At 39.1% G+C, this 15321-nt stretch overlaps 1 protein-coding gene across 1 annotated transcript; it reads left to right on the top strand.

Moving 5' to 3' along the window:
* The first annotated feature begins 749 nt into the window (after positions 1-749).
* Positions 750-12599, top strand: LOC104996276 (chromosome unknown open reading frame, human C5orf46). The gene is made up of 4 exons (XM_010850481.1): positions 750-851; positions 5912-6059; positions 10244-10301; positions 12381-12599. Exons 1-3 carry the CDS (start codon positions 782-784, stop codon positions 10290-10292), a joined length of 267 nt encoding a protein of 88 aa, XP_010848783.1. The 5' UTR covers positions 750-781; the 3' UTR covers positions 10293-10301; positions 12381-12599.
* The last annotated feature ends 2722 nt before the right edge of the window (positions 12600-15321 follow it).

Below are 15321 nucleotides of genomic sequence, written 5' to 3'. Positions count from 1 at the left end.
GAACAACGTTCCCAGGGAAGTGAAGTGAAAGCCGAGACTAATGCCAAGTACTATACTAGACTCCTTGAGGATTCAAAAGTGAATAAAGTACCCTGCCTTTAAGAGATCTATAGGCTAAAGGAGAAGAGAACTCTTAAAATACTTAGCTCCCAAATAACTAGTCAAGGAGGATATATGGCTGGTGATGGAGCAACTATCTGGAGTGGGATGCAATGGCCATGATGGAGGTTCTGCAGGGGGCATTTGAACCTGAGCTTGAGGAATAAGTGGGGACGCAGCAAGGGGAGACAATAGGGATGATAACATATACAGGAAAACAAAGGGCATGAGCACAGCATGTGGGTGTGAATGGGCAAGCCCAGGTGGGGACAGGTCACTAGCTCAGAGCAAGGAAGGAAGCAGAGTGTACAGGGAGGAGAGCAGGCACACTTTGCCAACCGGTTTATTGCTTGTTCTTTGGCACTGGAAAGCAATTCTGCCTGATCCTCACCTAATTGTCAACCCTGGCACAGAAATAACTGCAAAAGAATGATTGCAGTGTCATTTATAAAACACATATTAAAAATACCAAGAGGGTTTTTCTTTTCCTACCTGTAAAACTCTTGGTTTTAAAGACAGGGCAGGGCCCATTAGTATAGGTTCAGAAGCAAACTTTACTGATATATTATGCAACAACCTAAATTCCATAGCAGATGATGTCAGCTATAAATGCCCTATAAATGGAGCAAGACTTCGGATGCATCGGAACAATTTCTCTGCATCGATACCCACTGCTACAAACATGGCTGTCTCAGGGCTTCGGCTGACAATTGTCTGGGGACTGCTTGTCTTAATCCTGACTTGCCAGGCTGGTAAGTACTTTAAGTCTCAGCTCATGCTTTATGCAGTAGTTAGCCATGACTGGAGGAAGTCAGTGGCACTGATCTGGAACATGCAGAGGAATGAAGGGAACTTAGGGCACCGCAGAAAGAGCACTGGACTGGGAGACAGAGGCAGATTTAACAAAAAGCAAGTAGGATTTTTATTCAAGTGTGCTTCAGTTACAGCCTCCATCCTCAGTGAATGTATGAAGTTTAGAAAGATTTTTTTTCTTATATCCTCACATGATATAGTGACACTATTATACCATAAATTCCTTGAAAGCTGGGGGCATTTGTTTTTTGTTTTTTTTAATGACTGTAACTAATAATATTCAAAAGTGAAGAGTCTAGAATAAGACTCCTGGGCCTGGCTCCACCACTAATCAGAAATATGACTCAGAAACACTATTTAACCTCTATGGGCCTCACACTTAAAAGGGAGTATCAGTTGTTAAGTTTCTCATTTAGCTGTCATGAAAATTAAAGATAAAACATACTGTTCCATAATAAACACCAACATTAACCATTATGGATATGTATTATCTCATTTGATTCTCATTCTTTTAAGTAAACATGCACAGTTTTATCATTTCCCTTTTCGCAGGTAAATAAACCAGGCTTGCAGAGAGAAAGTTACTTGAGCATTGACACAGGCAGAAGTGGCCCATCTGGGACTGAAACCCAAGTCTTTAGATTCTTTCTATTATAAAGCATCTACTTCTTTCATGTCTGTTCCAAGCACACAGAGGACCACAGGCAGCAGGCAGAAGTTTCATTAATTAATTTTTGGTCTACAGATGACAATGAGCCCTTAATCTGTCTGTATTCAGAATAACAGGTCAGAAAATACAGACAGTGCTAATTAGTAATAGAACCTTTTGAGCTATTCTAAATATAATTTGGCAGAACTCACAACCTCGGTCACCCACCGTCCACTGGCACAACATGTGGGCAGACACTCCAACAGGGCTATGGCAGAGGTGGCCTCAGAGATTACTGTGTCCATCTGGTTCTTTGGTTTTGGTTTTACTCACTAAGGCGTGTCTGACTCTTTGCAACCCCATGGACTGTAGCCTGCCAGGCTCCTCTGTCCATGGGATTTCCCAGACAAGAATACTGGAATGGGTTGCCATTTCCTTCTTCAGGGAATCTTCCTGACCCAGGAATTGAACCCACGTCTCCTGCATTGCAGGCAGATCTTTACCACCGAGCCACCTGGGAAGCCCACTGAGTCCATCTACCCCTAAGTAATCACTGTGATAAAGCAAAAAGTGAGATTTATATCCTAGAGACCAGTCCCAGGTCTGTCTCTCATGAACACTGAAACTGGTTAAAACAGTTCACTGCTTTGAACCTCAGTTTCCTCATCTGTAGAATAGGATAATTACCAACTTCACCAGGTAAAATGAACATGGTTTTGTAATCACTTTATAAGCTACAAAAACTGTAGAAATATCAGCATTATTGTTTTTCAGAACTTTATGATTATACTAAGAAACACAATCAAGTATTAATGTAAATAAATGCTGCTAAAATATTAAGAAATTTGAAAATTTTGGAAAATAATAAAAACTAAGAAATTTGACATACCAGAAAAAAAATTATCAAAGCCAATAGTTGAATATTTTCTCCTTTCAAATATAATATGGGGGAGCTTTTATTTGGGCTTCCCTAGTGGCTCAGATGGTAAAGAATCTACCTGCAATGCCAGTGACCCATTTTGATCCCTGGTTTGGGATGATCCCCTGGAGAAGGGAATGGCTACCCACTCCAGTAATATATACACATATATATGATATACAAAGATACATCAAGTATCCTTCCATCTTGACAAGAACACAGTGAAGAAACTGAGAGGCAGAGCAGTTAAACATTGGTGAATTTTTTGTTGAAGACAAGAATCAAACTCAGATATACAGGACTTCAAAACATCACCCACCACACTGTAATAACTCTCATATACATGATCCAAGGGCAGGGCCAAGGATTTGATCTTCACACACACTCTAAGCCAGGGCTCCTTGTATTTTGAAAACTTGTAACTATTGCTAAGTTACAATAAAAATAATAAAATTAAATTGTTATTCAAGTAGGCAGATAGGAACCAGAGAAAAGAACTCACTTTTCATGGAAGAAATTTCCATCTGCAGCTGGTAAATGTCTCCAGAGAACAACTGCTTGAAGGCAGGATTTCATGTAAGAAACGTGTTCTGTGAAATTTGAAAAAAAAAAAAAAAATAGATTCAAACCCTCGCTCATCCACTTGCTAGATGTGTGACTTTAGCTGAGTCATTTATTTTCTCTGAACATCTGTCTTCTCTTCTATAAAACTGTAATGCTATCACTGAATTGAATAAAGATCAGGAAAGTGATGAATGTACATCCTAGTACCTACACATTACAAATAAGCCTTCTCTTTCCTTCCCCTTCCTGTAATGAAAACAAAGCAATTCTGGTCTCCATGGTTGCCCTGCCCTTTATGTAAGGATCATGTCCATATATGTCCATTTTTGCCTTAACTCTTAGCAGCATATGCTATATACATAATAGTAGGCTCAAAAACACTTATTGAATGTGAAAACCAACAGCTGAATAAACACTTGGTGGTTGGTATATTGATCTTGTCTTTAGGTCTCAGACTATTGAATCTTTTTTTGTGGCAAAGTAAAAAATAAATGTAGAATTGAAAGCCATATTTTTTACTAAGAGTCTCTATTTTAGGATATGATACAAATGCAACTCTTCTCGCTAATTGATAGCCTCCACACCAAAAGCTAGTTACATCTCCTTCATTCAGAGTCATGGGGTACTTTGTCTAGAGGATGGGACTTCTTGAGTCAAAATTTGTGATAAGATTGACAGATAAAATACAGGGCTCCCAGTTAAAGTTGAATTTCAGATAAATAGCAATTTTCTATTTTAGTTTATGTATGTTCTAAATATTTCACAGGTCATTCTTATACTAAAAAAATATTGTTTTTTATCTGACATTCAGTTTTAACTGGGCATTTGTGTTTTTGTTTACCAAATCTGCCAGCACTACTTGTGAGGCTACAGTTAAATCAAAAGATAAAGGGTTCTACTTCATCCTGACACCAGGGTCCAAAGGGGAGGCCATTCGTACTTTCTAAATGCTGCTCTTCATTGCTTTTAATCCCCTGAACCTGTTAGACCACTAAGCAAAGCCAAACCCACCAAGGGACCTTGCATGTCACCAACTTCACTTTCTGGATCTTTGGCCTCATTCCAAAAGGCACTTGATTAAATATCAAAAGTAAGAGATCTAGAGCCTGTTGTCCACAGTAAACTAAGTCAGAAACAGAAAAACAAATATCATACATTAACACATACAAATGGAATCTAGAAAAATGGTACTGATGAGCTACTTGCAGGGCAGGAATAGAGATGCAGAGGTAGAGAACAGGCCTGTGGACACAGCGGGGAGGGAGACGATGGGGTGAACTGAGTGACACTGAAGCGTATACATTACCATATGCAGAATAAATAGCCAATGGGAACTTGCTATGTAACACAAGGAGCTCAATCCAGTGCTTTGTGGTGACATCCAAAGAGGTGGGATGGGGTGGGGGATGGAAGGAACGTTCAAGAGGGAGGGGATATATGTATACTTATGACTGATTTAGGTTGTTGTATGGCATGAGAGTTGGACTGTGAAGAAAGCTGAGTGCTGTAGAATTGATGTTTTTGAACTGTGGTGTTGAAGACTCTTGAGAGTCCCTTGGACTGCAAGGAGATCTAACCAGTCCATCCTAAAGGAGATCAGTCCTGGATGTTCATTGGAAGGACTGATGCTAAAGCTGAAACTCCAATACTTTGGCCACCTGATGTGAAGAGTTGACTCATTGGAAAAGACCCTGATGCTGGGAGGGATTGGGGGCAGGAGGAGAAGGGGACAACAGAGGATGAGATGGCTGGATGGCATCACTGACTCGATGGACATGAGTTTGAGTAAACTCCAGGAGTTGGTGATGGACAGGGAGCCCTGATGTGCTGTGATTCATGGCGTCGCAAAGAGTCGGACACGACTAAGTGGCTGAACTGAATGGCAGAAACCAACACATTGTAAAACAATTATCCTCCAATTAAAACTGGTTTTTAAAAAGTAAGAGACCAGCAGTTAAAATCACATCTTCTCCTGCTATTTGTAAGATCTTCTGCAAGTCACCCAGTGTTCTCAGATTCTGAGTCCAGTGAGCTAAAATCTGCACAGTCCAAAAAATTGATCAAACTTAATATTACATATAGATGTAAAATCATTATTTACAGAACTATCACATGCTGGGATACAAATGACAGAATTTCTCCTTGTCATCATAATACTTGCTGTCTTATAACACACATGTAGTTAGTTCATACCTTTTTTTGTCCAAGACTATGCAGTTCATCACAGAGTGCTTTAGAACCCAGGTTTTAGTACCAGACAAACATGGGGCTGAATTCTGATTCTACCACTCCAACACTGTGACTCTGGTCCCCTTCTAGACCTCTCTCAACTTCCATTTCCTTACCTTTAACTTGGGATAATAATGTTGCCTCCCTCATAGGGTTGCTGGGAGAATAAAATGAGACAGTGCACATAGATTGCCTGTCCCAGGATTGCCTGTCCTATGTGCTCAGCAAATGCTACCTATTATTATATCATCCTCCTCATTATCACTTTCAGAAGTCCAGGGATTACATGAGAAAAATACATTAAAACCAAGCATCCTGTATTTCAGTCCCAGCACTGGTGTTTACTAGCTGCTTTCACTCTGAACAACTAACAACTTCTGTGAGCTTTGGTTTTCTCATCAGAAAGAGAAACTGTGTCTACCAAAGGCATCAATATCTGTGGGTCTGTTTGCTTAGGAATAAATGGCATAATGCACATGAAGACAATAGGCAGGCATTAGATGTCCCTAAATATAATTATATGAGGTTACATAACGGGGGGGGGGGGGGTTTACCATCCCCTAGGATTCCTTACAATGAAAGAAACTTCCTTATCTTTTTGCTGAGAATCAACCCTGAGATTCCGTTTTGTTTTTCAGATGACAAACCAGAGGGCAAGCCAGATGAGCAGCCACACGACTCAGGCAAAAATTCGGAGCCAGCGTTCCCAAAATTCCTAAACATTTTGGGCTCAGACATTATTGAGAATGCGGTGGAGTTCATCCTCCGCTCCATGACGAGGAGCACGTAAGCACTGAGACAAACCTTGCTTTTGTCCAGTTGGCTGTTGGTAATGACCACATTGCATTAAAATGAATGAGAAACAAAATTACATGCATGCCAATGTACTGTTTTAATTGAAACGTTGTCTATGTTAACATATATTTGCATCTGCATGGATTTCCCTAAACTCTTTGGGGTGAGAACATTCCCAAGGAATTTATGAAACAAGGGGATCCATAAAATATGTTTTATTTGACGACCAAGTAGGGGGAAAGAAGAGCATCAGACCAACAGGCAGAAAACTAGGTTCTGGTCTTGACACAGGTGCTACTTACTGGGTGATCTGCACTTAGACTCTCCCTCTCTGTGTGCGTCAGTTGGCTGATCTGTAAAGTTAAAGGAATAAAGGACCTACCCAATGCAGACACAGTAATTCTCTGATGAAGGTGGTGGGTAGGGATGTGCTCAGTAGTAAGGGGCATGAGGAGTTCTATCTTTATTTTCTAGTCTGAGTAATTTAGGAGGGTTAGCAGACACAGTAGCTATCTCTCCTCCAAGGCAATCTAGAGAACCTCTCTTAGAAGGGAGGGTTTGCTTTGATCTTGACAGACTGCCTTGTTGGCAAATTGCACAGCCCATAAACTTCCTGTGATTTTCAACCTGCTTCCAAGCTCCTGCGCCCAACTCCTAATACAGCCTACGTAGATTTACATAGCTCTGGTTTCTAAATCTACTTCACCCTGTTCTTCATTCTCCTGACATTAACCTCCCTCAGTTCAGCTCACCAGGGTCTAATTTGTTTTCCTGAATTTCTAGGTGCTAACCTCTCTGAGACTCTGCTCTCTAATTCTCTCTTCACAACACCCTAAGCAGAGTTTGACAAAGTATAGACCATTACTTACCTGCTTAAGAATCTCCTGGAGAACTTTACAAAACGCGGACCGCTTCAACCCATGTTGTACCTTCCCCGGGCAAAGCTGCAGGTTTGCATTTTAACAACCTTTCAGGTTATTCTAATATTGATTAACCATTGATTGGATGCTCTGAGCTACATGGCTGGGTCTTAAAGGTCCACATCACCTTTAAATTTATATTCACATTTTTGTGTAGATGTGAATCTTTCTATTTTCTAGGGGCAGTGCTTCTGACTTTATAAGATTCTCAAAATAGTCTATAACCAGTGACAGATTAAGGGCCGCTTCTGTATAGAAGTGATCAGGGGCCATTTTGTAATGCCCGATCTGCTTAAATTGACATATTACAATCAGGTGAATAGGCAGGAGTCTGCATACAATCAAGAACAAACTGTTAAAACTTAAAGGTGTTTATTTTGTGTTTTCATTTTTCCTATCATGGTTACTTTTGCAACTGTCGAGTTCCCACGACTGTTCATGTAAACAAGGAAAAAACTGACAAGGAAAAGAATAAGAGCAACACTATTCATCTACAAAGTACAGATTAGACTCCAGTTGAATTCAAATTGTTATAAATCATAACAATAGCAGTGCAAAGAATCAGAACAATAATAATCCCTTTTATTCCTTCCCTGGGGAATTCCCTAGATATATTATAAAATAGCACTTGTTTTCTCTGTTAACTCAAACTTGAGGGATCTTCATTAAAGACACAACAGTCCTTGCTCAAGGCAACACATCTAACTCCCCTCCCTCTGTCCAAGAAAATACCATAAATATGGCAGAGGATGGGGAGTGGGAAGAGACCCTTAACAACTATACCTAAGAACTTAATGTGTGCTTAGGAAAGTAGGGGGAGGACTTGTGAAGGAAACAATCTAGACTATAAGTCTAGAAGTCTCCTCAAAGCAATTGCAGTCCTTATCGTATAAGGTGACATGAGCATATCTGGTGATAGCTAAGATGTTTAGGTAAATGTCAGTCAACCCTCACAGTGAAGGGTCTAAGGAAAGGAGCTGGCACTGGGCAAGGATGCTTAGGGGAGTGTTTCTGGCAAAAGCAAGATGTGCTTTGGATCTTAAAGGACTCGAGATTTGATTAGAAGAGAGAATGACAAGAATGATGGAACTTCATAAAGATAGAAGTTTTGCTTTGTTTACTCCTGTGTATCTGATGCCTACATACCGTATCAATCATGTAACAAATGCTGGGTATGTGCTTTCAGGACAGTGAATAGACCAGCTCACTCCCCCTACTTACCCTCTGGGTAAACTTAAGAGCTATATGAACTGCATTCTGGTCACCACTGATCTAAAAATATCCATATTCTTAATTCCCCTGGCCCTTTGAGAAGCCTCCAATTCTTGTGAATTTCACCCTGACCCCCAGGTTTCCATGACACAACATTTTCCTTGTTCTCTCCCTACCACAAGCCTGCCTTTCTTATTCTTTCTATTTGACTTTTCATGCATCTGTCCCTTAAACATCATTGCTACTCAAGGTTCCAAATGTAGAGCCTCCCTGATTTTTCACATCACAGCTTCCACATTAGGAATATTACTTACAGTCTGATGTGTTCCTAATACAGATGTCTATTGCATTCTTTTCCCTGAGCTACAGAATGTAACAATTCATGGGTTGCTACAAAAACCTTATTTAGGTTTTCGTCAATACATCAAATTCACCTGGTCTAAACCCAATCCCATCATCTCACTTACAAATCTGTTCCTCTTCATTTCTTCCTTATCTCAGTAAGTCACATTTCCATCTATTCAGAATCTAGACACTTCAGGTCTTCTTTGATTCTTCCTGCTCATCACCACTTCTATCTAGTTGCTAAATTTTCTAAGTTTTTCTTAGGGCTTCCCAGGTGGCTCAGCAGTAAAGAATTTACCTGCCAATGCAGGAGATGCAGGTTCAACCCCTGGGTCGGGAAGATCCCACGGAGAAGGAAATGGCAACCCAATCCAGTATTCCTGCCTGGGAAATCCCATGGACAGAGGAGCCTGGTGGGCTATAGTCCATGGGGTTGCAAAAAGTTGGACACAACTTACTGACTAAACAACAAGTTTTTCTTCCTATACCATTCCTTTTCTTCAACTCCACTGACTCGTAGGGCTAGTTGAGCCCGTCATCATCTCTTTCCAGAGCTCTTCTCGTTAGATCTATCATTACTTACACTGTTTCTGTCTCTCCCCACTCCAACCCATCCTTTACCTGGCTACAAATTTGATTCTCTCTCTGCCATGCTTGAAACCCTTTCAGTGAACTTCCATTGCCTGCAAAATCAGAGCAAATGCAACAGCTGATGCTAAAGGGCCTTCCCTGATGCCAATATATCTTTCAGTCAAATCTCTCACTTCTGAAGCCAAACACCTGATGACCCAGTGACAAGTTATTTCTGTTTCAGAACAGATAATGTTCGTTTAAATCTCCAGTTATCTTTGCACATGATTTTCTGTCATCAGTGCCTCACCCTCAAACCCCAGCTCCACTCTGTTCACCTGCTAAGTCTATAATGATTTTGTAAAATCCAGTACAAAGACAAGCTCTGTGAAGATGTCACAGACCCCTACTATTAGAAAATTCAGATATTCAGATGCTGGGATTTCATAATGCCTTTGCTGGAAGGCAAATCCTGCAAAGGCATTATGAAGGCATATGGCTTTTCTTATCTCACTGTTTTAAATTATTTGTCTCTGAATGCATCTGTTTTCTCCACTAGATAAGAATATCCTCATAGACCGCATTTTTTTCTTTTACCTTCTCAACAGCTACCCCACAGCCAATCCTTAAACAGTATAGAAACCTCTGGCATTAATTCATGCTTCTGGAGACCTAAGTTTTAGACTCTGCTTTGCAACTTACCAGCCATTTGATTTAAACAGGTTATTTGATCTCTATGAGCTTCAGAGGTCTTTTCATATGTAAAAAGATTAAAAATCATCACTTACCTATTCAACAAATATTTATTAATTCATACTGTATGCCAGGTATTGTTCTTGGTATTGGGGATGTATTATGAAACAAATAGATCAAAATATCTATCTTTATAGAGTTTATATAAGACTAGACACCAAACTAATAGATTTCTTGGCAGAATTAAAGAGAGAATTATGCATGCATGGCTTGTAAAATATGAACTACTGTAGAAATCTTAGATCTTATTATTTTACGACCCAGGAAAACCTGGAGAAGAAGAGTATTGCTCAAATAGTATAAATTAGTGATCTTTTTAACATTCCTGATCAGTCTAAATCATAATTCATTGTTTTCTCTTTATTTTTTTTCAAGAGAATTTTTGGAACATGGTGATAAACAAGGAGAACATTCATCAAAGTGACTTTCTCAGGTGATTTTAACTTAAAAACTTACAATCAAAAAATAGTATACTGAACATAGCAAAAAATGTGTGTTTTTTGTGTGTTTTTGCTTTGTTCTTGCATTGTTTTTTAAAATAATTTTTAATAGATGTATTTTTATTATCTCAAAGTCACAGACTTAGTAAGATTCTCTTAAGGGAAGAAGCACGATTGTGGGGTGAAACAAGTAAGCACTGAAGTGAGGAGAGCTGGGCTTGTCCCAACTCCGCTTGGAACTCGATTTGTGCAAGATCTGCCTGTGAAAGGAGGAGCTTATATGCACTAAAGTCTAAGGACCCATGAAATCATGCAGTTAGTTACTCATGAGAATAAGATTTACAGAAACTATTTCCAGTGGAAAGAACTAATAAGCTCTCTAATTTATATGAAAACAGTCTGGTTTGTGTTCAGAGATACCTGCTGGTTCCTTATCCAGTTCTCTCTTGAGAATGGATTTCAAAATATAAATACAGAAATGTTAGGCCTGGGAAATGAATTCTATAAGTAACTAGCACAAACTAGCTTAGTTTTAGGTTTAGGCATTAAGCTAAGTGCTCTGTATGCGTTACCTAATTTAATTCTAACATTCTCTATGAAAGATAGGTATTGTCATTCTAAAATTTTGTAAATAGGGAAACCAAAGCTCAGGGAGCTTAATTAAGGTGATCTGAATTCAAGCAGCCTGAGTCCATAGTCTGTGCTCCACCACTAAGCAATAGAGCTCACTGGAGAACAGAGAACAGTGACTGAACTGTGTGATTTTAGACATGCCTCGAGGTGTCCATAGAGATAATACACTACCCCTCTGGTTAGTTGCGTTCTATACATCTCTAGGATGCATATTTATATAAGTAGATATACAAATAAACTATCTTTCTCCTGTAACATATGCCTCTTTCTTACACAGTCCTTTAACGCTCATTTAACCCATGCCTACTATGTGTCAAATTCTGTCAATGCTACCAAGATAAATAACACTGTCCCATCATTAAGAAGTTTCTAGTTTGGGCTATCACCTAGCACAGTGCGCTCCAGGACTGTGCAGGGAAACGGTCAAGTTCTATGTACAAGTGCCGTGGATATGCCTTGTAGAAAGGATATAAAAAGGAAGACCCGGAGGAAGGAGTGGGCATTAGGAGGGCTTTGCAAAGAAGCTGCATTTCCGTATAGTCTCAGATAATGAGTAGAAAGGGGCAAGTTCTCACAAACAAATCTTCTAATAGTCGGACACCTAATTAATCTGAGGTCCTCACAACCTCTGCTTAATCACATTGACACAATTTCCTTATGTTAATAGCCTTACAATCTCACCTCCTAGTGTCCTGCATCACTTGAAATCATGGGGATTCAAGTCTCCCAATGTCTTAAGTCATTTGACATTCAACACACCTTTCTTATGTTAAAATAAGAATCTGATGAATCTTACTAAGGTTATAAGAGAAGTAAAAGATGGCAAAGCACTTTGCAAATTCTCAATATCTATCTACATTTTTTTAATTAAGAAAAAAGTGTAACCGACACACCAGATGACATGTTTAGACTTGCTGAGTCAGAACTTCCTCAGGAGGGAGCTAGAAAAACTAAATTTCATAGGAAATCCTTAAGTAACCAATGAGCAAAACTGCAGATGGGCAAGACACCACTCAGTATCTACACCATTAAGCCTGATGGGAAATGTTTCTTTTAGAATTTATAGCAAGAGAAAAAATGAGCCTTCCCTAAGGACTGCTTCCTCATTTCTGGTTATAAGATTTATGTAACTTGGTCTATTTCATTTATTTTTCCTGTCTATCCAGAAACTCAAAGAAAAACTGATGACTCAATTTATCCCAGTGTTTAACATATGTGCCTTCTCCCTTCATTCCTGTTACTGATTCTTGCCTCATATGTCTTGCATTTTCATTTTTGTTGCTGTTGCTTGTTTTTTCAAATACATATTATAGTTGATTTCATTATAATAAATCATCTCATGTTCTATAGTACGGAGACATAAAAATGTTTGTGTTTTTCCTAGGTCTTAAGCCTTTTCTAGCTGGTAATTGTTTCCCTGTGTCTGGTTTGTTTCTAAGGACACACCTACACGGCTCCAGAACAAGCCAAGGGCAACCAAATCCTGCTTTTCCAGTTCTGTTTCACAAGTCCTCCAGGACAGAGGGCTCAAAGCAGTTCCCAGCGAGTGCTTAGAATTCAGGCCCTGGCTTCAACCAAACACAGCTTATTCTGAATATCCTGACTTTGCAATTTTGCTTCTAGAAGTCAAAATAAATATGTCCACCGTGGGTCACAAATCCTAGTTCATTAAGGTTTTTGTTAGTAGAAGTAATTTTTCCAGAAAATGTTTACAGTTTTTAATGATGCAAAAAAAAGAAATATATAAAAATTATTTTTATCCAGAATAACTGAAGAACATTTCAAATTAAGAGAACTAAATTTTGGATAATGTAAGTCCAAAGTCTCAGAACCAGTAAATGACAGAAAAAGGATTTGAACCTGACTCCAAAGAACAAGCACTTAATCCCTAAAAACATATGAAATTTCAGAGTTAAAAGTTTCATAAATCCTTTTTGGAAAAGTCTTTCAAAAAATCTGAACCCATGTTGTTGGGCTAGTAAACTAAAACCTGACCTTTAAAAAAAAATTAACAAGGTTATTGGTGTTTCACAGTCTTCATTGGGTTTTCCTAGTGGCTCAGCAGTAAAGAATCTACCTGCAACACAGGAGAAACACAGGATCAGGAAGATCACTTGGAAAAGGAAATGGCAACCCACTCCAGTGGGTTGCCTGAAAAAACCCCAGGGACAGAGGAGCCTGGTGAGGTTGCAACAGTCAGACGTGATTTAGCAAGTAAACCACTACTCCCACCAGTCTTTGTTATTCTCATGGACTAGCAGAGTGCCCTTGAAGACACTTGAAAAGAGTGGATGAAAGAATTTTGGCAAGTCTAGTGCAGTCTTTTCATTTCTTCCACAACCTTGTTACACAGATGTGGGTCCTCAGTGGCCACTGGTGTGGTTCTTGCCCACTTGGTCATAAAGGATTGAACCACTGTCGAATCTGACCCAGCTGAGCCAGGAGGATTCTCCCAGAATTATTTAATGTGGATAGTGAGACAAGACTGAAACCATAAAGCACAATGACAATTATGGCATTAATTGCACTCTACAGCTCTACAGCATATAGCACTCTAGTCTAGAATAAAAGATCTATGTACTTCTGTCCTGGATCCTGTTCTCCCAAGCATTACTTCAGTGTATTTTCAATAAATCTTTTGTTTGTTTGTCTTCCTTTAAGCCAGGATAGGTGTGCATGCAACACAAAGAAACCCTCATAATGCAGATAGCTAAGCAAAGAGTGAATACCTACTAAATACTGAAAAATACATTACTTTCTATCATAAATTTAGATAATCCACCTTCTGCATTTTCCAGAGATTTCCAGTTTTTTATTCCCAACTCCACTGACATTTAATAAACATTGTGTAAATTTAAGATGTACAATGTGTTCATTTGATAGACATGTACACTGCAAAATGATTACCATGAAAAGGTTAGTTAACACATTCATGGCCTCACATGGTTACTTTTTTCTTAATTTTATTTTTTAATTTATTTTTTGGCCATGTGCAGCAAGTGGGATCTTAGTTCCCTGACCAGGGATGGACCCCCACACCCCCTTCAGTGAAAGTGCATTCTTAACCCCTGGACCTCCAGGGAAGTCCATATAGTGAGAACTTTTAAGATCTACTTTCTTAGCAACTTTCAAGTACACAATACAGTATTATTAACTACAGCACCAGGCTGTATATTAGATCCCCAGCTTACTGATATTATAACTGGAAGTTTGTAAACTTTGACCAGCTTCGCCCATTTCTCTCACCGCCTCCTCTGGCCCTGGCAACCACCAATTTACTCTCTACTTGAATGACTTCCCTTTTTTTTTAAGATTTCATATATGCATGAGGCCATACAATATTTGTCTTCCTTTGTGTAAAAAGCTGAGCTTCCCTGATAGCTCAGCTGGTAAAGAATCCACCTGCAATGCAGGAGACCCTAGTTTGATTTCTGGATCAGGAAGATAGGCAAGAGAAGTGAATGGCTACTCACTCCAGTATTCTTGTCTAACTTAGTTCACTTTAGCATAACATCATCACATTTCATCTGGTGGTTTAGCTGCTCAGTCATGTCCAACTCTTGTGACCCCATAGAATGTAGGCCTCCAGGGTCCTCTGTCCATAGTATTTTTCTAGGCAAGAATACTAGAGTGGGCTGCCATTTCCTTCTCCAGGGGATCTTCCCAACCCAGGGATCAAACACAGTTCTCCTGCCCTGCAGGTAACTTCTTTACCAACGGAGGTACTAGGGAAAATTTGCTGCAGATGACAGGATTTCCTTCTTTTCTAAGGTTGAACAATATTACATATATATGTATATATACACACACACCACATCTTCTTTATCCATTCATCCATTGACAGGCATAGGCTGTTTCTAGGTCTTCTTTATTGTAACTAATGTTGCAATGAATATGGAGGTACAGATATTTCTTTGAGATAATGATTTTATTTCCTTTAATATATATCCAGAAGTAGGATTGCTGGATCGTTTGGTAGTTCTGTTTTAATTTTTTTATGGTAGTTCTGTTTTTTATTTTTTAGCCTTTATGACTGCACCAATTTACACCCCCACCAACAGTGCACAAAGGTTCCCTTTTCTCCATATCCTTGCCAGCACTCATTATCTCTTATCTTTGATAATAGCCGTTCTAACAGGTGTGAGGTGATGTCTCATCATGGCCTTGTTTTCTATTTCCCTGATGATTAGCGATGTTGAACACCTTGTCATATATCTGTCAGCCATTTTTATGTCTTCTTTGGGAAAAATGTCTCTTCAGATCCTTTTCCCATTTTTTTAATAAAAAAAAAAATGTTTGTTTTTGCTGTTGATCACTATGAGTTCCTTATCTATTTTGGAAGTTAATCCCTTACCAGATATAAGATTTGCAAATATTTTC

This window comes from Bison bison, unplaced genomic scaffold, assembly GCF_000754665.1.
Source record: "Bison bison bison isolate TAMUID 2011002044 unplaced genomic scaffold, Bison_UMD1.0 scf7180017864291, whole genome shotgun sequence".
NCBI classification, from domain to species: Eukaryota; Metazoa; Chordata; class Mammalia; order Artiodactyla; family Bovidae; genus Bison; species Bison bison.
This window is presented reverse-complemented; position numbering and strand designations above follow the sequence as displayed.

Coding starts and splice junctions, on each gene's coding strand:
- LOC104996276 (XM_010850481.1), top strand. CDS start 782: ATGGCTGTCTCAGGGCTTCGGCTGACAATTGTCTGGGGACTGCTTGTC. Junction 852..5,911: donor AATCCTGACTTGCCAGGCTG/GTAAGTACTTTA, acceptor TTTGTTTTTCAG/ATGACAAACCAGAGGGCAAG. Junction 6,060..10,243: donor CGCTCCATGACGAGGAGCAC/GTAAGCACTGAG, acceptor TTTTTTTTCAAG/AGAATTTTTGGAACATGGTG.